The following is a 24,672-nucleotide window of genomic DNA, read 5'->3' on the forward strand; positions in this document are numbered from 1 at the left end:
ACTAGGGCTTCCCTGGTAGCTCAGCTGATAAAGAATCCACCTGCAATGCAGGAGACCCTAGTTTGATTCCTGGGTTGGGAAGATCGCCTGGAGGAGGGAACGGCTGCCCACTCCAGTATTCTGGCCTGGAGAATTCCAAGGACCGTATAGTCCGTGCGGTCACAAGGAGTCGGACATGACTGAGCGACTTTCCCTTTCACATCAAGCAGCTATGATGTACCAGATTCTGTGATAAGGGGAGGGAATGTGGTTAAAAATAAATATGACATGGTCTTGTCCTCTAAAAGTTTATAGACTTGTTGGAGAGACACATAACACAGATAATTTGATTCTGAAAGGATAAGTCCTAAAATGAAGCCATAGGCAGTTCAGTAGATGTGTTGAGGGGGCACTTCTCTTGAAACTGGGAGAGAAGGAAAGCGGGTAGGGGAGAGTTCTTAGTGGAAATGATACTTGAGCCAAATCAGCCAAATGAAGAAGGATCAAGAGCAACACAAGCAAGTGAAGACAGCATGAACAAAGCCACGGGATATGGTATGGGAGGGTGGGAGCGCGGTGGGTTTGGAGCATGGCCAGGATGTCACATTTGTTTCAACCTCACAGAGAGCCATATGGGATGATTCGTTCTCTCTTACCCTGATGTTCACTTAGTATGCTGCACATCCTGTCTCTCATACCAGTCTTTTCTCTTGGTCGGATCTTTGTATTGTGATTGCCCATTTGTAGGTTTATCTCCCTTACTTGCCTATGAGTATCTCAAGGATAAGGACTTTGCCCTTTAATCCTGGGAATCCCCAGCATCGTGGTGAGTTAGTGAGTGAATGTTTTAAAAACTTCAGCACCATGCAAGGGACTGTGCGAGGTACCAAGGATTCAGGGAAGGAAAAGATTAACGACTTTTAAGAGCTTTTAGTCTTTAATCAGACTTAATCATAAAAAAGGTGATTCAGGAGAGGAGTTACTGTATATTATAAGGTGCCATGATAGAGGCATGGTGCTCTGTGGAGGGGAGAGAGTAGGCACTTCTGGAGAAGGTGGCATGTGAATTGGTCTTGAAAGGTTCATCAGTAAAGGTGATGGTGAGATCCAGGCTCATTTTGAGTGGAGTGAGTGGAAAATACTCAGCATTATGTAGTGAAAAAGAAATCAACCCCTTTCCTGCCATCCTCTGGTCTATAGAAGAACATGCATGTGCTGTTTCCCAGAGGTAACCTTCCCTAATATAATCATTATTTTAAATTTCTGCTAATCTGAGGGGTGAAAGATGAATATTCTTTCCCTGATATTTCCCTGTGAGGTAGAGCATAAACTTATTGGCCATTTACATTTCATCCTTTATGAATTGCCTATTCATGGTCTTTTCTTATTTTTCTATTGATTCTGTCTTGTTCTTACTTATGTATAGAAATATTGATACATAATAAATGTTAAGCCTTTGTAATATATGTTATAAATCATTTCTCCCATACTACAATTTGATTTTTAAAATTTGTTGATAGTCTCTTTTGCCATTCATAAATTAAAATTTTTAAGTATCATATCATATCATTAGTCTCATGGGTTTTATGTCCTGCTTAGGAAGATCTGCCTCATTCTAAGTTATTAAAATATCCCCTATATATTTTTCTACTATCAATAATTTAAGCATTTTTAGTGTTTAATTATTAATTTATTCAGAATTTAGAGTATAGCATGAGGTACAGATTTAACTTTTTTTCATGCCTGTCTGGTTTTCACAAGACCATTACTGAATAGTCCATCCTTTCCTTATGACTTGAATTGTCATCTTTACTATGAATTGTATGCCTGTATATACCTTGTTCTGCTTCTAGGCTATTTATTCTCCTCCACCAATTCCTGTATACCATTCCTAGCTACTAGAAGCACATTTGTGATATGTTTTAATATCTAATAGGGCATTATTATTCTCACAACATTTTCTTAGCTATTTTTTCAATTTCTCTTCTAGGTAAACTTTAGAATAATCTTGTTAATTCTATAAAAAATATGATGAAATCTTACACCTTGGGTATATAAATTGACGTTTGGAGAATTTACATTTTTATAGCATTGAACCTTCCCACTGAGGAACATGACACATCTCCCTATTTATATGAACCTTCTTTTATGGGCTTCAGTAGAATTGTATAGATCACATAGGGCTCGCCCATTCCTATTGGGTTATCCCGAGTATTTTATAGTTTTTTGTTGGGCTGTTATGTGTTCTTATTATATCCATTTGCTAATTGATTATTGCTGATTAATAGGAAAGCTATTGATTTTTTTATGTTGTTTTTTTTGGCCACAGTGTGTGGCATGTAGAACTTCCCCAACCTGGGATTGAACCCATGGCCCCTGCAGTGGAAGCGCAGAATCTTAACCACTGAACCACCAGGGAAACCCCAATTGTTTATGTTGATTCTTGAGGAACTAAACTTATTTCTAGTAGCTTGTCATCTGCTTTTCTAAGAGTTTCCAGACCTACAGTGTATGTTTATGATAGTTGGTTTCTCTCTTTCCCATGTGTGCCTTTCAGTTCTCTGTCTGGTCCTACCGGGATGACAAATACTAGCAGTGATAGCAGGCATCCTTGCCCTGTTCCTGTCTTTATGGGTATCATTATTAGTGATTATTATAATCTTACCAAAGTGGAAATCCCTCTATAGCACCCTGGATGGCTGTCACCCAGCCTCACTTGAGTGCTCACTCATGGTGACCACTTACTGTCTTATGAATCTGCTTGCCTCATTTTTGCCCAGCTCTATTTGAGAACTTCCTCCTTCACTCATTAGCATACCATTTATTTTAACTCAGAGCCTGTGTTTCCCTGCTGTGTCCCCTTCTAGAGATGTTCCTCTTCTTGCAGAGACCCAGCTTTGGAAAGAAGCACCCCACCCCACCTTACCCTCCCCCCTCCAATTTTGGGAGAGAATGGTTTTCTTAGAGAAATCTAGGGAAGCAGCAAGAATGTGGTGAAGAAATTCACTCATTTACTCAGCATGTGACTGAGCACCTACTCAGTGCTGGGCACAGGGCATAGAGAGAGAAAGAAGACACAGTCGCTGCCCTCAAAGAGCTCGGTCTAGCTGAGGATGCAGAGAAAGTACAGTGCTGTGGTCTAGAAACACACGTGAGGGAAACACTGACTGTACCATGCGAGGCTGAGAGCATTTGAGCTGGATCTGGAAGGATGAGCAGTTAATGAAGGAAAAGCTAAGAGAAGGGCTTCCCAACAGCAGAAAAAGGATATGCAGAAACAGAGCCTGAGGAGCAAGGGGCAGTCAAGTAGGAATGGTGATGAGAAACGCACTGACGTCTGGGCAGCGGGCTGGAGCCTGCTGGATATACCCAGTGTGACGTGTCTCCTCCTCCAGTGGTCATAGCCCTGCTGTGCATGAGTGGCTACCTGATCTGGAGAAACTGGAAGCGGAAGAATACCAAAAGCATGAATTTCGACAATCCAGTGTACAGGAAAACTACCGAAGAAGAGGAGGAGGATGAGCTGCACATAGGGAGGACTGCTCAGATTGGCCATGTCTATCCAGCAGTAAGTATTCCTTGCTGGAAGGATTCCTTCCTGCCTTCCTTTCCTCCCTTCCCCTCTCCCTCCCTCCCTCCTTTAGACATTTATCAAGAACCAGCCATGTGCCAGGCATTGTTCTAGGCCCTGGGGACACAGAAATGCTGGGGCAGGTGGTTGGGGTAGAAGGGTCTCAGAACAACCTTGTACCTAGAAGCTCTTGCTGGAGTAAAGAGGCCTGTCTTTGTGCTGAGCAAGGTTTCAGAACCTGTGGCCTAGAAAGGTAACCGTGGTCCTTCAATTCAAACTCATTCATTACAGTAAGCACTGTACACCCATTATGTGCCAAGTACCACATTAGATTCCAAGTGTTCAAAAGTTAAGACGGGATGTACTTGCTTCCAGGGAGTTGGTGGGGGAGTTAGAGAGTCACTTGCTATTGAACAGCTGTGCGCTAAGTGCCATGGTGGAAGCCCAGGGGCCTCCTCTTCTAAGCTGTCCCTGGTTTCTTTTTCTCCCATTGCCTCTCTCCATCACAACACATGTCACACTGTAGTCTACTTGCCTGTATACCCATTGGTCTCCCCACTAGACTGTGAGCTCCTTGAGGGCAGGATTGTCTGATTAATGTGGCCCTGGTACCTAGCACAGCATAGCTGGCTCCCAGTAAATATTTGTTGAACCAATGCTATGGAAATACCCACAAAGGAGCTGTTAATGCTCTTTGAGAAATCAGGCAGGAATGCCTCACAGAGGAGGTGACAGATGAACTGTGTCCTTGAAAGATTAATAGCAGTCTTCCACGTAGAGAAGGGGGAAAATGACATTTCAGAAAGAAGCATGTGCAGAGGCCGAGAGGCACAACAGGGCGTGGCTTGTTGGGGGAGTGAGGACCACACAGTGGCTGAAGCAGATGTCATGGTTGTATAGCCGAGTCGGGGCTGAGTGTGACCTCATAGGTCATCCAGTCCATCCCCCTGTCAGGCAATCAGCAGCTTTGATCACCCACTGTGGGCAGAGCCCTGTCTTGGGGAGACCAGAGAACTGGAAGACCCAGCCCCTGCCCTCAAGGAGCTTTTTGTCTTGCCGGGGGAACCAAGGTCACAGCCGCACCAACTCCCGAAGAACCCTCTTTCCGAGCTGCCTGTCGTCAAGTGCAAGGTAGGGCAGCGCCACTCTGAGTCTGAGGGGCTGATGAGTGAGGGCATGAACCAGCCAGGTGCAGCCAATCCTCGAAGGCTTTCTGGTTCTGGAAGGCTGCAGGTTGTGAGCTGGGTGTTGGGGCAAGTTGCAGACTAAGGAAATGGCATGTGGAAGAAATGACTGAGTATGGGGCAGGACGGACAGAATGGCTGCTAAAGCTATGAAGGGGAGACATGGGAGATAAGTTTGATGAGTGAGGAGGGTTAGCAGATGGCCTTGAGGATCCTTAACCTCGGCCAGTCCAAGCAAACAGTTGCTTAACCAGTTTTTAAAGATCAGAGAGGGCACAGTGGAAGGAATGTTGAGCTTGGAGTAAGGAGATGACTCCCAGTTTCACTGTTCCACAGCCCTATGATCTCTGTCCTTTCTACGTGCTCACTTTTATTTGTAAAATGGGAATGATAACCCCCCTTCCCTTTACAGCCTGAGTTCAAGTGAGATAGCACATGTGAGAATGTATAAAGCTCCCTGTACATGTGAATTGTCACTGTTTCCAGAGAAGGAAACAGTCACTCAGGAGGAGCTATTCCTGATGAAACTAAGGCCTGAAGAATAAGCTCCTGCCAGCTGCAGAGAAATAGAGTAGGAGAGCGAGGAAATTGACATTTAGTAAGAATCTACTGTTTCAGACACTATTCAGTGTTTTACATAAATTTTCTTGTTTAGTCTTTACAGTAACTTATATACTTGACATTATTAGCTCCATTTTGCAGATGAGGAAACTGAGACTCAGAGAAATTGAATAACTTACCTAGGATCACAACTAGGAAGTGGCAGAACCAGGATTCACACTCTTGTCTGTATGTACACAAAAGTCTATGCTCTTTCCACTATATCTCAGTGTATCTAGCCTTGAAGCTTTGGAAATCAGTGTTCTCAACAATCTGTTCTCTCCCCTGGCCCCTTCTCGGGTAGCTCCACTATCACTGCTGGGACCTGCCTTTAGCCTGGAGATCTGTCTTGAGGAGGAGGGTAACAGACTAGAAGTTTAGTGGAGCAAGGCCATGACATTCCTGCAAAATCACAAATAACCCAAAGATGATTTGACAGGCTGTCTTATGTTGGTTAGGTTGATGTAGAATACTCTGGATCCCACATGTGTTAGATACTATATTAAACACTCTCCATACATGATCTCATTTGATAGGTCCTATTACTATTCCCATTTAACAGGTGATGAAACCAAGGCTCAGAGAGATAAAGTGGCTAGCCCAAATTCATAAAGCTATGAGAAAGATCTTAAAACAATGGGGTCTATCCAAAGGAGGGTATTGAGGAAATGGAAGAGTGGGGCACAGGATAAAATCAGGACCACATTGGGGGAGCTAGATGTGCCGGAGAAAAAGATGCTCAGAAGAAAGGGAAGGGAATTCGAAACTGAAAATTTCAAGGGTTATCTGTGTAGAACTCTCTGAGCCTAAGAGAGAGAATCAGGGAACATCAGAAGAAGTAAAGAAACAGATCTCATGTCAATATGGGAAAGAATTTAAATCTACTGTCTACAGTGGAATAGACTGGCTCAGGGGTTAGTGGTCTCACCATCTAGAATCACCCATTTGTGGCAGAAGGAAGTCGAGTATCTAGTGACTAGAAAGTAGGGGTGAGGGAAAGAGGGGTTAATGTAATTGACCTCCATTGCCTCCCAATTCTATACAATTAGTTGGAGGGGTGCAGCCGATTACCTTCCTGATTGTGATCAGTGTGATAGAAATAGACAGAGTGATAGAGGTGTGATAGAGGCCTGGGATTAAACATTTGCAAAGCTAACCCACTGAAGTTCAGCAAACCTAAAATCGTATAAGGGAGGATGGAGAGAGTTTAGATCTCTGTAGCCCCCTTCTTTACAGAGACAGCACAGAATGATGAAAAAAACTACAGCTCTGGAGTCATACAGATCTGGGTTCAAATTGAGTTCACCCACTTGCTGTGTGACCCAGGAAAAATGCTGTTTAAGCTCATCGCGTCTCAGTTTTCTCATCTGTAAAATAAATATGACAAACCTGTCTTCTGAGGTAGTTTGAAGAGTACGTGAGCTACTGCCTATAAAGTAATAGAATTTCTGGTACGTTGTGATCCAATAAATAGCTCCAGTGGATCTAATGATGATTTCTTTGCTCTGTCTCCCCCAGCGAGTGGCATTAAGCCTTGAAGATGATGGACTGCCCTGAGGATGGGACCACTCCCTTCGTGCCTCATGGAATTCAGTCCCATGCACTACACTCTGGATGGTGTATGCCTGGATGGAAGGGTTTCTGTACTTGAGTCTGTGTGTGTGTGTGTGTGTGTGTGTGTGTAATTTTTTTAATTTATGTTGCAGAAAGGTAACCACAAAGTTATGATGAACTGCAGACATCCAAAGGATGTGAGAGTTTTTATATGTATAATGTTTTATACACTTTTTAACTGGTTGCACTACCCATGAAGAATTCATGGAATAGCTACTGCTGAGTGACTAACATGATGTACATAACCAAATGGGGCCGATGGTACAGTAGCTTACTCATCATTTAAAAATTTTATTTACAGAGGGCTTTTGGTTTGGAGGGTCTTTTTTAGGTTTCAGAGTTATGTTTTGTTTTTGTTTTTTTTGTAAATAGAATGATAATGCTTTGTGGCTATCCATCAACATAAGTAAAAAGAAAAAAAAAAGAAGACACTTCAACTTCCTCTCCCATTTAGGTTATTTATTAACATAATTCAAAACCAAGATTAGCTCTGTAAGTAATTTATAGATGTGAGAGTATTTATTTTTGGTATGATTGGCCCACTGTGTGGTCTCTGTGTGCATTTCTGTTTCTGCGTGTACGTGAGTGAGAGAGAAAAATCTGTAGAGAAGAGGCACACCTATGGCTGTTGTTCAGTTACATAAAGATAAGTATATTTTAAAACAATCCACAAGAGAGGGGTATCTGTAGTTTTCAGAGAAGCCTTTGTAAATTTGGCTCAGAAAAGAGAGATCGTGATTTGTGCAAACATGCAGTGGAAGAGGTAGAGCTTTTCTGCCTCTGGCCACTCCTGGGACTCCAGCCAGTCAGAAAAGGGCCCCTCAGCTCACAAGGGGCTGCCGTAGCTCTCACCTGGGCTTTCTCTTCTGTGGCTAAAGCCAGTGTACAGACTTCACACCGTACCCAAAGTTCTCGCAAGCTCAGGTGAGAACATTCCTGAACCTCAGCTACTCCTTGTTTTAAAGTCCAGCATTTCAAGTAACTTCATTTTCCTTCAGGACACCTGGATTGAATTCATTGTTTTCTCTGAAGCATACTGAGGGTGCCATCCTTACTTAGAAAGAGCTAAGTGGAGATGTTTTTAGAACCTCCCAAGTTTACTTTAGGGACTGGCTCAGACACTTACCTCTGAGTATCCTATGGGTGAGGATAAGGACGGAGGAATAGGTTTTGTTCATCTCTATTTCGCCCTTCCCCTTACTCTCTGCCACATCCTTAAGGTGGGGAAAACAGTTTAAGGTGATACATAGGTTTGTTACCATCATGTGTCTACATAGATGAACTGCTATTTGGCCTAAATCAGAAAAAGTGGCCAAACTTAAAGTCCTGTTTGAGGAGGAAATGGCATACACAATATTATAGTTTACTGGATATATATGTTCACACAGGAATTTGGTTTACTGCTTTGTAAATAAAAGGAAAACTCTGGGTATATGTATAGATTTTTTTTTCATTGTGGACACTTATTTTGCTTTTCCTGGGTCTTGGGGGATGTGGGGAGAAGTGCACTTTTCTTTTTTGGGGTCTACCATTGAAAAGATAATCTTACAGTCCCAGAAGGAATTTAGTCCCCGTTGACTCTTATCCAAGGTGTGGTCTTTTATTAACTCAGATGTTCTGCCACTTTATACCCACTGGACAGCCAGGGACAAGGTGTCACATGGAAATGTTTGGTGTAAGTAGGAGCAGAGGACATGTACCTAACCTGAACATACCTGGAACTTGACACTTTTAAGCAAATTCCTCTCCTCCACTCTCGAGCTGCCTCTAACTCAATGAAGCTTGGATGTCTCACCAGCTTGATACCCTCTGAATTTGCAGGCAGTGATTCTGGAGTTCTATCACCCTCTTCCTAGGACCTTTCTCCACATCACTCATGGTCTTGGTCTCCTAACAGTGTCCTGGAACCTGGGTACTAAGCTTTGCATAAACAAGCAGTTTCTTCATGATATACATGTGTGGATAGTCCTGAAACATTCATCGAGAGGGTGCATGCAACTGACATAGAATGACCAACACCAAACAGAATTTTAAGAACAGAGGGACAACTCCTGTGGAGCCTAATGACTTACTATTCTTTCAGAAACGGGAAGTAAAATTATTTTTGACTGAAGAAAAATGACGAAAGTAAAGACACTGAAATTTACACAAAACAAGCAACTTTCCCTGTAACCTGCCTCCAAAGAAACAGAATTTCTGGGGAAATGATAATAGTGACTAATGCATAGTTTCTAAACTTTCAGTCAGATCCTGGCCTTTGAAGAAAAGAATAATGAGTGGGGTCAGGATGATTCAGCCTGAAATCTCAAAATGATGATGAAACACAACTTTCTGGGAGGCATCCATGTTTCCTGTGACATAAGAACCTATGTGCTCAGTTGCTCAGTCGTGTCTGACTCTTTGCAGCCCCGTGGACTGTAGCCTGCCAGGGTCTTCTGCCCATGCTTCCTGATTATGCTACCACTGTGGTTTGGAAGAGGCTGTTATGGGAGCAACCTACAAAAAAAAAAAAAAAAAAAAAAACCTGTGGAATACTCATGTATTGGATGGCATTAAATAAGATGAAGTCTGAGGAGTCAGGTCCATCGTTCCCTATTCTTGGAGGCATTTTGAGGTGTAGTTGCACTTCTGTTGCCTTTTGCCCCTGTGTCATCATATATCTACAGCCAATAATGGATCACAGAGTCATTGGACTATAGTGCTGGAGGGGCATTTAGAGATAAGGCCCAAAGGTTAGACAATTTACCAGATATATATATATATAAAAGAAACTAGTCCAAGGCCTCTTCCGCCCTTTCCTTTTCCAGGAGACTACTTTGGGCTGCCCGAACACTGTATCAAACCTGCTACCTATCTTAGGGCCTATCTTTCTGGTGGAATTTTGAAGGCCCTGGCAGAAATGGTCTTCCAGAAACAGAGGAAACTAAAATTTTATTTATTTATTCTTGAGAGCATGATTATTAAATAGATTGAGGTAAACTGTAACCTCAGAATGAGATTGGATTTAAATTTATAGCAATAAGTATGATCCATCCCTCCAGCTGTCTATGTGATTGCAATATGTATATTCATCTACTGAAACTATTTGCTAGGTAGCAACTAAGTGCCAGGTACTGCAGATGTACAAGTCAATCAAATGCTTTCTGTCCTGATGGAACTCACAGTAGCAATTAGAGGAAGACATATGTGGAACAAACAAAAAAAAGAGTAGGTTTTTTTTTTCTGTTTTGGAGTACTATTAGGTTACAAAGGAGAGAGAGGTCATTTCTACCTGAGGAGATAAAGAATGGGGTCAAGAAAGGCATTGTAGGAAAAGTAGACCTAAGCTAAGTCTCAGAAATGAAGTCGGGGTGTCCAGGCTGCTTCAGGCAGAAGACACAGAAGCATGAAAGAGCATTTTAAGGAACTGAACGTAGTTTGTAATGAGCAAAAGGCTCAAGGGAGACTTAGCAAGAAATGAGGCTGGATGGAAAGATAGGTTCAATGTAAGCACTTTATAGAATACTTCTATTTAATTTCTGATTCAATTAATCAAATTTTCTTGGTCATTTACTGTGTGTAAGGTACCAAGTACATCACGGAAAATTGATCAGGATGTGTTGCAAGCACTTTGCAGACATGACAGTCTTTACCCTCAAGCTTTCCTGTGGCCAAAGGAAAATAGTGACTGCTTTTCATATATTTGTGTCAGAGTTTTTTGACATGGTCAATGAAGACTGATATGAGGGCAGTGGGATTTTCACAGAATCATTCCATGTTGTCAAGAGCCTCTGGGACTTTCTCAACCATGAAAAAGAAAACTGGAAATTTTGGAAGACGTGGTGTCCGCAGAGGGGACCCCCAGCACTATCCAGTCAGGTACTGGAAGGAATGGGGAGAGGGCACAGGAATGAGAGCCTCTCTACTCCTCTCCCTCAATCCTGCTACACACTCATCATTTCACAAAACAGAAACGAGTTATCAGTTCAGTGCTTCAGAGTAAATCATTTCTTTTCCTGGCAATGCACAAAGAGTATTGGAATTTTCCCACTATTTTTAGGATATTGAGGATTTTCAGGATGTGGACAACTTTGAGGTGGAGGAATTAACAGCTTCACATTTTCAGTTAACATAAGAAATCAGGAAGCTTTGTTCAGGCTATGCACCATGTGCATAGTTGAGAATCAGCAGAAATCCTCGCATTTGCAAATACTTTGTGCTATAAAAAGTAATTTTAAAAAGCCACCTGTATATGTGTGTGTATATATATATATTTAAAGACATGAAGGTTTTGATACTTTTTTACAAAAATTACAAGAGAAAATATCTGTACAAACCATGTGTTTTAAATAGCATTTTGTTCTATACAAGCTGTTGTTGATGTGAGGTGAAGTACTGGTTTGCAGACTCCATCCCATTGTACCCAAATGAATTTTCCTTGTTTGTCTTCCCTGAATACCCCTAAATGATCGTATTTGATGTAACAGGCATGTTAGAATGTTGGGTCACACTAACCATTTCTACTTTTTGTCTTGTCCTTCTGAGTTCCCTTAGCTTCTGTACTCAGTCCCCTTTGCAACCTGGATTCTCTTCCAGAGGCAAGGGGTGATGTGCTGCATCTCACTAGTTGTACTGGCATCATCTTGGTGAACTAAAAACAAATGTGGACATTTGTAAACTTGGTGCACTGTTTCTAGAGAGAGATTAAATTCCTTTTATTAAATCTGAAAGTACTGTGATGCTTTAAGGAGTGGGGAGTGAGCAATCTTGTGAGATAAAGACTAATATTATCATTCCCATCTTAGAGATGAGAAAAAGAATGAGGGCACTGCCCAAAGTCAACAGTTATGCCCCCAAAACACATGTAGCACATGTGGTGTCCTCTGCCTCAGTTTTCCTTCTCTCTCTTCATCTGGCTTAACTCCTGTTTGTCCTAAGTACTCTGCTTAGGGAGCCTTCTATGTTCTCTCAGACTCAGACCTAACTTGTAAGGTTAGGGAACTCTGTGCTTCCACAACAAATTTTGCCTACTTGTATTCCAGTGCTCTGCCTCTCACTCCCATGCCAAGGAGGTTGTTTTTACCAAGGTGACCCAGGATCTCCTTAATTATAAACCTTGGAAATACTTTCAATCCTTTTCTTCCTTGACCTAGAAGCAGCGTATAACACTGTTGGCCCTCCTGCCTTAAAGTACTCTTATTTTGGTTTCCATGATACCATACTCCTGATTTTTCCCCTACCTTTCTGACTTCATCTTAATCTCCATTGTCTGTGAGTTTCATTCTTCTAATCTTTCCATTTTACAATCCAGTCTACAACACTGCAGACAGAGTGATCTTTCTAGAATGCAATAGGTCTTGTCACCAACACCCTTTTCCACTTTCCTGCTTAAAGCCCTTCATCTGTTTTCCTTGCATTTAAATCCAACAGCCTTGGGGTTTTAACCCAAACTCCTTAACATGTGTTATAAGGTCCTTCGTGATTAGTCTTGTACCTCTTCTACAACCTCATTACTATATTCTCAACTTTTTTTTTTTTTCTGTATTTTAACCAAAAAGTTCTGGGCCCTCTGTCTGGAACATTTTCTTCAGGGAGACTTAACTTAGTCCCCTAGACTGGATTAGGAGCATGGGCTTCCATGCTATTCTGTGCTTCCCCTATTTATAAATTTGATGCCTACATTATAATTGCTTATATGCTCCTTGACAGCCATCACTGTATTCCCAGCACATGACACATAGTAGATGCTCAGCAAATTATGCTAACCTCAGACCCATTAGACACACAGGCCATGTTCTTTCAGCTATACTACGTGGCTTCATACCCCCAAGCCTGGAATTACCTTACAGCTTGATTGGAGCTGGGTGTCCTTGAAATTTTCTCATCACTTTTTGATATTTTCCATGTCTCCAGATGCCCAGATTCATCAATTACATTATAATTTTTATAATTTCACTCTTGGAAAATAACCCTGTGGTAATTACCCAATGTCTCTAAATATTTAACTCTAACTACCACCTCAAGACTGTTGTGAGAATTTAAAGGGCACTTGTAAACACACTCAGCCTAGGGGCTGACATTTATTGATTCCCTTATCTTTTTTATACCAGTCCCTTGTTACCACCCACATTCAGTGTTTTTTTTTTAATAAGATGCCTTATAGCAACTTGGAGTTTGAAAAGTATTTTTGAATTTCCAAGACATCGTTTCTTATCCTTGCAACAGTTCTGCCAGATGTGTAATATTATTACGCTCATTTTAAAGATAAGCAACCTGAGGTCCAAAAAGTTCAGTCAGTTCACCTTTGGCCACAGGGAAACACTGTCACACGAGGGATTATTTTAACACAAATCTCCAGTGACAACGCCCCCAACCGACCCCCCGCCCCAGCACCCACTCTTCATTTTGTTGTCAATAATTTTTCAGGGAGAAAAGTAGTAACGGCAAGATTGGGAATGAGATTCAGGGACCACTAGCCCGAAGACAGAATAGTGTTATAGTCACGCGTGCTCAGTCGTGTCTGACTCTTCTCCAGGCCCTCAAAATGATGCCATTTCAGCACTGTCTCTAGAACCAATTCCGTTTTCCATCTGGCTGGAACTTAGATGAGCTAAGGCAGGTTTCTAATAATTAAGAGTTTGGTTGCCCTTGGCCTAATCAAGGAGGAAAATATTTTCCACAGCCGAGAAAACATTGGCAGTCAACCACTTATGCCTGAAAAGACAAGAGCTTCCTGGACAGTAGTTCACAGTCCTGATTCAAACTGCGGAGAAAAAATAAACACCAACACACAGATCCACTGTGGAAGATTTTGACTTAATTGGTTTGGAACCAGTATTTTTTAGGTGCTCCGTCCGAGGCGATTCAATGGCGTGGGAGGAGTGGGAGATCAAACATTCAAAACTTAACTCCTACTCACAACACCTCATCTAGAGACCAGTGAGGCAGAAAGGGGAAAAAGTGAGGTAGAAAGAGATAAAATGGAGAATAAGTGCGGGAGAGTTAGTTGCCAAAAAAAAAAAAAAATTGGCCAGCTCCACTGTGGATTTAGGGAAAGCGTCGCTAAGAAGTTACTTAAACTGATTTTTTAAGTCGGAGCCAACGTTAGAAACGCGCCGCGCTGTGTTTTCCCAAGAGGTCGGGTCCTTTAACCCTATTTTACTGATGGGACGACCTAGGTTCTGAGACGGTGAAGAGCCTATTCCGACTCACACTGTTGGGGATCCTAATTGAAACTGGAGCCTGGGCCTCAAGCTTTCCGCCTCAAGTCCCAAGGGGACACTGACGAACAACCCTCAGCCTCAAGTCGCAGGCCGATGGGGCGGGGCTGAACCGACTCCGCCTCTGGGAGAAAGGGGCTTTATTCCGCCGGGAGGGGAGAAGTCCCCTGATCCCATCTCCGGAAGTGGGAGGAGGGGGGGGGTCGCTCCGCGACGCGCGATGACGTTTCTTGACGTCACTTCCTCGCGCCGCTGCAAACGTCAGTGTCGGGCGCGTTTAGTGGCGGTGCGGTTTGCTCTTGAAAGTTCGGTCTCGTCTCCGTTTTGCGAGCCATGGAGAGTGACTTTTACCTGCGTTACTACGTGGGGCACAAAGGCAAATTCGGCCACGAATTCCTGGAATTTGAGTTCCGGCCCGACGGTGAGAGAAGCCTCCCGGCTCTCCGGGAGCGAGGACTAGGCCTGGGGGCGGGCGAATGGGGAGGCTGGGAATCCGGAATGTACGAAGAACTAGAGGAAGGGACCGATGGCTGTGAGGCGCAGACTTGGAAGGAACGATCCTTGTCCGCCCCACTGATTCTTTCTGTCCGTATGCCGGGGCTTCTGTTTAGTGACGATTCTGACCATATTGCTTTATTCAACAAACCTTTCTTGAGCGCCTATCTGTGCCAGGCTCACTTCCACAATCCGGGGTGTAGGAGTGAACGATAAACAGGCGTCCTCTCTCGTGGAGCTTGTATTCTTTTGCTGGGAGATCGTAAACAAAAAATAACCCAGATAGTGTTGAGTGATCAGAAAATAAAATGATGGAACAATTGCTGATGGGCCGCTTTCAGGAAGGCTAGCCATTGGAGAACTCGCTGAAGAGCCGATGTTTGAGCTGAGCTCTGATTGACAAAGAAGGAGCCAGCTCGGGAAAAGAACATTCTAGGCAGAGATGAGCTAGGCATGTTTCAGGTGGCCATTGTGGCTGAAGAGTAGTGAACGCTGGGGAGAATAGTAGGAGATGATGTCAATTAGGTAGGCAGGGGCCACACCATATAGTCTTGGTGCGTTTGGATTTTTTTTCTAAGTGCAGCAGGAAGCAATTGGAAAGTTTTAAGCAGAGGTGTAATCTATTCTTAAGAAAGTATTGTAATTATTAGGTGCAGAATTGGCAAGAATGAAAACTACTTAACAGGAGATGGTTACAATTGTTAAGAGAAAAAGGATGTTGGTTTGAACTAGAGTTATAGTAAAAGTAGAGAAGGATTTAGGATACAGTTGGAGGCAGAACCAGTAGGACTTTGCCAATTGATAGGATTTGGTGAGGGACCAATATGGTGAAGGAAAAGGAGTGAAAGATGACAGAAAGCTTCCACTAAATGGAGGCACAAAGATGAACTTCCTGTAGTTCAGTAGCTAAGTTGTGTCCGACTCTTTGGGACCCCATGAATGAACTGACAAGACCAAATTGTGGAGAAAGTTTTGTTAACAATGGTAAGACAGTGTATAAGGTGTTGTAGAAAGAAACAGAAAAGACTCTGGGAGTGGAAAGAAGGCACCTAACCTGGCCTTCGAGTCAAAGAAGGCTTCCTGCATAAGATGACCTGGGTGGAGAGTATGAGTCTTTAGTACTGTGTAGGAGTTGGTTAGACAGATGGGTCAAGAACGCATTTTGGACAGCATTAACAGCAAAGAGGCTGAAAACCCAAAAGGTGCATGGGATGTTTCAGGCAGATACCAAAACAGTTAGTTGACCCTGGAACAACACAGGTTTGAATGGCATGTGTCCATTTATACACAGATTTTTTTTTTTAGTAATACTAATGAATACTGTGCTACTACCTGATCCACAGTTGGTTGAATTGAGGATGAGGAACTGTAGACACCGAGAAATCACAGATGCTGGCTGACTCTTAAGTTATACTCAGAGTTTTGACTGTGTAGAGGGTGGGTGCCCCTAACCCCTACATCCTTTAAGGGTGAACTGTATTTTGATTAACCCCAGCTCTATGTGAGAGTTCTGTTGTAGGAGTGAAGCTGGAAATGGGCTTAGCTTAGCAGGAAGCCACATTGAGGATTTTGGACTTTATCAAGAAGGTAGTGGGGAGCCGCTGTCAGCATTAAAACGTCAATGTTAGAGTGACCCAATTGGATCCATCTGTTACTGTTTCACTCTGTCCACTCTATGGAGAATGAACTAAATGGAGAGAGACTTGAGGCAGAGACACAGTGCAGTAAAGCATCAGTTATTTTGACTTTTTTTAGTGTGCCTGCTACAGGGAAAAAATTATCTCCTCTATTTCCTTTTATCTTCTTCATATCCACCATATATACCCAGATCAGCCTGGTTGATGAACAGTGTCACAGAGGGCTTTGTATAACAAAAATGCTCAATAATAAAACCACAACTTTTCTATCGTGTTTAGAAAAGGAATAGATCAGTGTTTCACAGACATATGTTAATATATGTAAAAACCATTTTATAGTTTTCAGAAACTTTCACAGTTCTTTTGAGACTCTGAAGGCCCTGTGTGCAGGTAGGTTATCAGTCACTGCTGTTTTCAGCTGAGGACATTAACCTGCTGAGATATGATTTGCCAGTCACAAAAGAGTCTGTTCTTTTATCACACCTGAGCTGCCTTTTGCAAGAATTGTAAATCATTGTCAGCTGTATTTTTGGCTAGAAGATTATTTAATAGTGTTCACTGGGGAAAAAAATACATAACTTAAAGTTTGAGAATTGTTTTATTCAGTGGAAACACTGGGGACTTAAGCCTAGGAGTTAGGCTGTCAGATAGCTTTGAGGGACTATTCTGAAGAGGTGAGGGATGAGCCGGGATATATAGGATGTTTTAGAGGGAAAAAAACCCAAAACAAACAAACAAAAAGCAGGTAGAACATCTAAAGGTTACCGTTAATCAAATACCAGACATCTAAAGTTAATTAAGTTAGCATTTTTCTTTGTATGGGAAGTTGCTAGGCTCATTGAAATCATTCCTTTGATATGCACCTTAACTGTCCTGGGCCAGTATCCTGTTTTCAACATCCTCAATCCCCTCAGAGTGCACCCATAGGGAAGGGGCTGGGAGTGGTGTGGCTGCAGTGGCTGATGGCTTAATCGCTGCAACATCCTTTGTTGACTGATAAGGCAGGTGACTTTTTTTGTCCACCAAAGCCTAAAGTGAAAAACTGAAAAGACTAGTATTGTCGAAACACCAGAGGTGTAAATACTAAAACTATTAGACACTTTGAAGGGAAAGTTAGGATACATTTTAAGCAATAGCTGATAGTCTTGGTAGGCTAATGACACTTTCTTTATGTTTTTATTATATATTGAATTTGTTTTTTGTCACTCACAGGGAAATTGAGATATGCCAACAACAGCAATTACAAAAATGATGTCATGATCAGAAAAGAGGTAATGAATCTTCTGAGGGCCTTTCATTCACTACCATTTAGCCTTGTGTCCTGTTTTTATTCTTTCTGGGAATAATATTGAAAGATAAAGAGTAGGAAAGTATAAATGTGTCTGTAGACAGCTTCTAAAGTTTTTCTCAAATCTTCTTTTAGTTTATTTTTTCTTTAATAGTGATGAGTCAATAACTGGTAATCATTTGAAGTCTTGCAGATCTTGGTTTTGAACCTTGAATCTTTCACTAACCATGTGACCTTGGGAAAATTTCTTGGTTGAGCTTGATAAGTCTCAGTTGCTTCATCTGAAAAAACATACGCGCCACTAACTTAGTATTTGATATATTCCTTGATGGTTGTTGTTCAGTTGCTAAGTCATATCTGACTTTGCAACCCCATGGACTGCAGTACACCAGCCTTCCCTGTCCTTCAGTATCTCCCAGAGTTTGCTCAAACTCCTGTCCATTTAGTTGGTGATGCCCTCTATCTGTCTCATCCTCTGTTGCCCACTTCTCCTGCCCTCAATCTTTTCCAGCATCAGAATCTTTTCCAGTGATTTGGCTCTTTGCATCAGGTGGCCATAGTATTGGAACTTCAGCTTCAGGATCAGTCCTGCCAATGAATATTCAGGACTGATTTCCTTTATGATTGACTGGTTTGATCTCCTTGCTATCTAGGGAACTCAAGTCTCCAGCACCCAGTTCAAAAGCATCAATTCTTTGGCACTCAGCCTTCTTTATAGTTCAGCTCTCTTATCCATATATAACTACTGGAAAAAAACATAGCTTTGTCTATACGGACCTTTGTCAGCAAAGTGATGTCTCTGCTTTTTAATACGCTGTCTAGGCGGGAGGAGAAGGGGACAACGGATGGCATCACTGACCCAATGGACATGAGTTTGGGTAGACTCCGGGAGTTGGTGATGGACAGGGAGGCCTGGCATGCTGCAGTCCATGGGGTCGCAAAGAGTTGGCCATGACTGAGCGACTGAACTGAACTGAACTAAACTAGGTTTGTCATAGCTTTTCTTCCAGGGAGCAAGTGTCTTTTAACTTCATGGCTGCAGTCACTGTCTGTAGTGATTTTGGAGTCCAAGAAAATAAAGTCTGTCACTGTTTCCATTTTTTCTCCATCTGTTTGCCATGAAGTGAGGGGGCCAGATGCCATGATCTTAGTTTTTTGAATGTTGAGTTTTAAGCCAGCTCTTTCACTCTCCTCTTTCACCTTCATCAAGAGGCTCTTTAGTTCCTCTTCACTTTCTGCCATTAGGGGGTATCATCTGCATTCCCTGGTACCTAGCACTCAGTGGAGCTCTTTTAATTTGCATTTGAGTAGGCAAAAGGGAGTGTGGGAAAGCACTTAACATCATTGAATGCATGTTAGATTCTAGTCATGACACTAGGTACTACATCTGTAGTCCTATTTGAACCCCTATCATAAGCCTCTGTGATGGGTGGTGTTACATATCCTTTACAGATAAGACATTGAAGACCCATATCTTAATTATGGGGCTTGTTCAGAGTTACCCTTTCTAGTAAGAGACTGAGCAGGAATTTAGACCTCTGCCTGCCTTTGTGAAGTCCGTGTTTGGTGTGATTTCTACCACGCCATTGAACTTCATTAAAGCCATTCTTTTCTTTTAACTGCTTTGTCATATTTGAAAATGTCTTAATAGTATATTTTCATACTGTAATATTTAATTAGTGATCAGTATTATGCTTACCCATACATGTCAGCATCCTCACTTTTTTAAAATGTGTAGTAATATATAAAATGTAAAAGACATGTGTCTGCTCTTCAGAAGCATATCATTTAGTTTAAGGTAACCTGAGTTACTCACAGATCTTTCTTCGGGGCTCAGGTGTGCAGGTAGGCAAGGAGTAGGTCCATATGAACAGGATGGACCAAGAAACAGAAACAACTAGATGTGGGATTGAGGTGTAGTCATTGGACACTTCTGACCCTGCCATCCTCTTAGCATGCTGAAGTCAAGCTGGAGTGTCTTCACGTTTACAGAGGTGCCAGAAATAAATTTTCATTAGTCTTTTTTTTTTTTTTAATCTTTCATCACTATCTGAGTCAGAATGCTGCCTAGAGATACAATTTAAATTCTGTTTTTTAACTTGCTTTCAGGCTTATGTACATAAAAGTGTGATGGAGGAACTGAAGAGAATAATTGATGACAGTGAAATTACCAAAGAGGATGATGCATTGTGGCCTCCTCCTGACCGAGTGGGCCGGCAGGTGAGTGTTTTAGCAGCTACCCACAGTGCAGGAATCTTACAATAAGATAAAGCTTCCTGCTCTGCATGTGACACTGAATGTACTCAGTAAGTGTGTGTGTTCTGGAGGCCTATACTGAGCAGGTTACCAGCACCGTGGTCTAAGGTAGCACAAAGCCCCACGGAGGACCAGGGACAGACAGCAGGTGGAGCTGCTCCACACCTGGAGCCCAGCCCTGAATTTCTTCTGGTCCACCTCCCGCTTCTCGAGAGTATTTGCTACCCACGTTTCTTACTAAGTAACCGCTATGGACAAAACATTGTGAAGATAGCAAGATAAATAAAACATAGTCATGTCAACAATGTAATGGAAAGTCATGCCAGCAACTAAGTCTTACCTGTTTAAATTTCTGGCTTAGATATTTATTCTGAAAACATTGTGGTAATTAAAAAATAAAAGCCACTGTCATATTTGACCAGATTAATGGGAAAGATTCTTTTTTCTACTTTAATGCTGCCTTCCAACTTGCAGTTGATTTCATTGTCTCTTTTGTCCTGTACAGCCCATTTTTTCTTTCCTGAAGTGACAGTAATCTTTTAAAATGTAAATTTGTTTATATATTCCACTGATTTTAAACTGGCTTCCCACTGCATTTAAAATAAAATCTGAACTCCCAGATTACCTTCTACCATTTTCACCATCTCTCACTGGGTTTAAATCTCATTGGTCTTATTTATGTTACTCAGATTCACCTAGGTGGTTCTTAGTTTAGAACTTTTGCATCTGCTACATATTGCCTGGAACGTTCTGAGACTATCTTTATTATTGAGGTCTTCAAATGTCACTTCTTCAGTGATGTCTTAAGAACCTATCTAATCTAAAATGCCTTTTCTTATCACTTAAATAAGATCTAGTTTTTGTCTTCATGGCATTTATCATTGTCTGAAATTGTCTTGTTTGGTTTTCCTTATGCATGATGATGAATATTCTAAAGCATCTAAAAATAATGAACTTGATCTACATACAAAAACTTTGTTGAAAACAAACAAAAGCCAAAATAAATTAACAAACCAACTGGAACCACATAGATACAAAAAACAGAGTAGTGGTTTTTAGAGGGAAGGGGCTGGGTGTGCAAAATTGGTAAAGGGAATCAACTGTATGGTGACAGAAACTTAAATTTTTGGTGGTCAGCACAGTATAAGTATATGCAGAAGTAGAAATAGAATATTGTACTTATGTTACAAACCAATTTTAACTCAATATGGAGATTCCCTGGTGATCAGTGGTTAGGATTTGGTGTTTTCACTACCAAGATCCCACAAGCCATGCCCTGTGGCCAAAAACAAAAAACTGCAATGTAACTCAATGTGCTCGGTCACTCAGTCGTGTCCTACTCTTTGTGACCCCATGGACTGTAGCCACCAGGCTCCTCTCTCCATGGGATTCTTCAGGCAAAAATACTGGAGTGGGTTGGCATGCCCTCCTCCAGGGGATCTTCCCAACCCAAGGACTGAACCCTCATCTCTTACGCCTCCTGCATTGTCAAGTGGATTCTTTACCACTAGCACCACTTGGGAAGCCCTATGTAACTCAATTAAAAAAAAAAAAAAAACACCTTTGTTGAGCAAAAAGATACATGTAGTATGATCATTTATGTAAAAATGTTAAAGACATTATATCTAATCTAAAACCATGAGTGGAAAGAAAACATTCCAACTTCTGGGCATGCAGGAAGAATAGAGTGGGAGGTGGGTCTAAACTGTAATATTTCTTGAAAAAGAAATCTGACACAAATACAACAAAATATTAACATTTCAAGTCTGAATGTTAAGAAGTAGAACTCAGGGACTTCCCCTGTGGTCCAGTGGCTAACACTTCCTGCTCCCAATTCAGGGGGCTGCAGGTTTGGTCTCTGCTCAGGGAACTAGATCCCACATGCCTCAACTAAAGATCCTGCATGAAGACGAGCACAGCCAGATAAATTAATTAATTAAATATTTTTTTAAAAGAAAGAAGTAGAACTCAATAGATTATAAGTTCCTCAAGGGCAGAAATCTTTGTTTGGTTTTGCTGATCTGTCTCATAGACCCCCCCCTCCTATTCCCCGCCCAATAGATTTTTTTTTTTTAAGATTGTGGTGCTTGTTCCATTCTTTAGAAATTCAAGCCCAAGGGCATACAACTAGTAAGTGAGAAAGGTCTGGAATTCCTTTCCTTGTCCCATGTGGCCCCTAAAAGTTAGATTCTCAGTATTTGTAAAACAGATTTATACATGTTACTCCATATTGTTAACAATGAAAACTCCTATATGGAAAACAATGTAAATTCTTGCAAATGTGGAGCCTCACAGACACAACTTCTAAGAGTACAAGCTACTCAAGGACTAAAACAGTATTTATGTCGTACCATTTATCTCTGTTTCTAGTACCCCATACAGTCTAGGGCTCAGGTTGTTCTTGGTAATGTGGCCATCTGTATTAGAGTTCATGTGATTTGGAAGATGATGAACCCTTCTCCTGTGTGATGAAAAACCAATTCAGATGGATACTTCTTTCAATGTTTCTAGGAGCTTGAAATTGTCATTGGAGACGAACACATTTCTTTCACAACATCAAAAATTGGTTCCCTTATTGATGTCAATCAATCCAAGTAAGTACACATGATCCTTATATCCAGATATGTCTGTTTTCGAGCAGGCTGATATGAAACCCATAATCAAATTGAGACTGTTATGGTAAGATAATAATCTGGTACAAATCTAAGAACTGGCCAGCTTTGAGAGACTCCAAATTATCTTCAAGGGCTTGCTCCTTTTGCTTTTGGTGTTTCAGTCAATCGTTGTCAGTAAGCACTTCTCAGTGATACACCCACAGGAGCAGCCAAAGTGGGTAAGAATCTGACCAAAACACAAAAAAACAACTGCTGGAAATAACCTGTGGAATCAATGAGTCTGGATACCTTCCTCAGTGTTGGTTATTCAGATTGCACATATTAAAGCCTGACTTTAGTGAAACTTGAAATCATTTAGAATATAAATTTAGGAATTTGTCTTTGTCAGGGTAAATTATTGAGACATGAATCTGTATGCCACAAAGAGTCATTAGAATTTGGCAGCCTTTTTGGCTCTTGTGCTTTGAGGATTTGGGATTAGATACAGTTCACTTTTAGTACATGTTGGGCATAGTTGTGTTCCTATGAACAGTCTCCTTGTTCTTACCCAGTTATGCTGTAGTAAGGTTGAGTGAGTCTCTTGGTCCTGCTTAGTACTACCTCTTAAAAAGGAAATTTTCCTAATTCTGAAAGTAATACATGCTTACTATAGAAAATATAGGAAATACAGAAATGTAGAAAATCACCCATAAAATTATCAGATAACCATTAATCTTAAAGTATTTCTTTTTCCTGTGCTTTAAAAAATAGTCTTTTAAAGCACAAAAGTTGAATTGAGATCAACAGTCTGTTAACTTTAATCATGAAAAACCTTAACATTTTAAATTACTTCTTAATATTTTGTTTTAATGTATATTAGACTTTTTCTTCTTTTTGGACATTTGGTTGTTTTCAAAGTTTTAATTCTGTAAATACCTCTTATGAGGAATATCCTGGTACATAAATAATCTGGGTTATTAAGTGGTATTTTTTGCTGAGTTTTTTTCAGCTTTTTAAACATTTTTTTTCCTCTTGCATTACAGGGATCCAGAAGGCTTACGAGTATTTTATTATCTTGTCCAGGACCTGAAGTGTTTGGTCTTCAGTCTTATTGGATTACACTTCAAGATTAAGCCAATCTAGATGGAACATTGGTGTGGACACAAGGGGGGTGGGAGTGCTGCTTTTAATTACCATTATCTAGACATTTTTGTGTGTATCAGGGCAATATTTTTTTTATAAACTATAAATGATTGTCTTTAATAAATATGTAACAAAATGCATTTTTTTTATTTTATAAAGACCTGAACATGTGAACTTGTCTCAAATTACTTTTTAACAGTAGCTTATGTTAAGTATTGCCAAAAATCTAATCAACTCTGTACATATAACTACCAGTTTATAGGAAGTAAAAGATTAGAGAAACATGCTAAGAAATAACAGTGGAAATCCAATCAATAACCAGAGGAAACTCCAGGGTAAGTGATCTGATTTCTTAAAAAAAAAAAAGCTGCAAACAAATGGAGATGGAGTGGGAATGTTAAAGGAGATTTGAGAGACAGATAATCACATAATAAAATGTTTGAACCCTGTCTGGATCATGATTCAGGAAATGTAAAATTGCCATCAGTAAGAATATCTAAACACTGGATATTTGGTATTAATGAAGTATTATTAATTTTTTAGGGAGTAAAATGGTATGGTTGATATTTTGGTTTTATTTTTTAAATCTAGCTTTACTGAGGTATAACAGGTTGGAGGGTTTTTTTGGTTTTTTTTTTTACTTATTTTTATTCTTGGCTGTGCTAGTCTTTATTGCTGCTCAGGCTTTTCTCTCGTTGTGGAGAGCAGGGGCTACTCTTGTATTGCTTGGGCTTCTCATTGTGGTTTTTCTTGTTGTGGAGCATGAACTCTAGGGCACAGGCTTAGTAGTTGTGGCACATGGGCTCAGTAGTTGTGATTTCTGGGCTCTAGAGCACAGGCTCAATAGTTGTGGTGCATGGGCTTAGTTGCTCTGCAGCATGTTGGGTCCCCAGACCAGGGTTCAAACCCATGTCTCCTGCATTGGCAGGTGGATTCTTTACCACTGAGCCACCAGGGAAGCCAGAGGTTGGAGTTTTTAAAATCACCTTTATAGATATATCTGAAACTATTTCACTATGGGGAAGAATACTTGGTTTAATACATTATAAGGGATAAAGTGGCTAGTCTCAGAAAAACTTTCCAATAATTCATTTTAAAGTCAGAATTCTAAC

At 41.1% G+C, this 24,672-nt stretch overlaps 2 protein-coding genes across 10 annotated transcripts in view; both read left to right on the forward strand.

Annotated features, from left to right (window-relative positions):
* LRP8 (LDL receptor related protein 8) overlaps positions 1 to 11,657 on the forward strand; it is an 80,466-nt gene extending 68,809 nt beyond the window's left edge. For 6 of the 9 annotated variants that reach the window (XM_043461282.1, XM_043461275.1, XM_043461277.1 and 3 more), the window contains 3 exons: positions 3,375 to 3,547; positions 4,505 to 4,681; positions 6,853 to 11,657. In XM_043461282.1, coding sequence (XP_043317217.1) covers positions 3,375 to 3,547; positions 4,505 to 4,681; positions 6,853 to 6,891 — 389 coding nt within the window. In that variant the 3' untranslated portion in view covers positions 6,892 to 11,657. The remainder of the gene's footprint in view (positions 1 to 3,374; positions 3,548 to 4,504; positions 4,682 to 6,852) is intronic. The other 3 variants (XM_043461278.1, XM_043461279.1, XM_043461284.1) reach the window with 1 other exon arrangement.
* A 2,724-nt stretch (positions 11,658 to 14,381) lies between these two features.
* Positions 14,382 to 23,734, forward strand: MAGOH (mago homolog, exon junction complex subunit). Its single transcript, XM_043461287.1, has 5 exons — positions 14,382 to 14,568; positions 17,492 to 17,550; positions 19,677 to 19,787; positions 22,335 to 22,417; positions 23,461 to 23,734. Exons 1-5 carry the CDS (start codon positions 14,481 to 14,483, stop codon positions 23,558 to 23,560), a joined length of 441 nt encoding a protein of 146 aa, XP_043317222.1. The 5' UTR covers positions 14,382 to 14,480; the 3' UTR covers positions 23,561 to 23,734.
* Positions 23,735 to 24,672: the final 938 nt, after the last annotated feature.

This window comes from Cervus canadensis, chromosome 2, assembly GCF_019320065.1.
Source record: "Cervus canadensis isolate Bull #8, Minnesota chromosome 2, ASM1932006v1, whole genome shotgun sequence".
Taxonomy (NCBI): domain Eukaryota; kingdom Metazoa; phylum Chordata; class Mammalia; order Artiodactyla; family Cervidae; genus Cervus; species Cervus canadensis.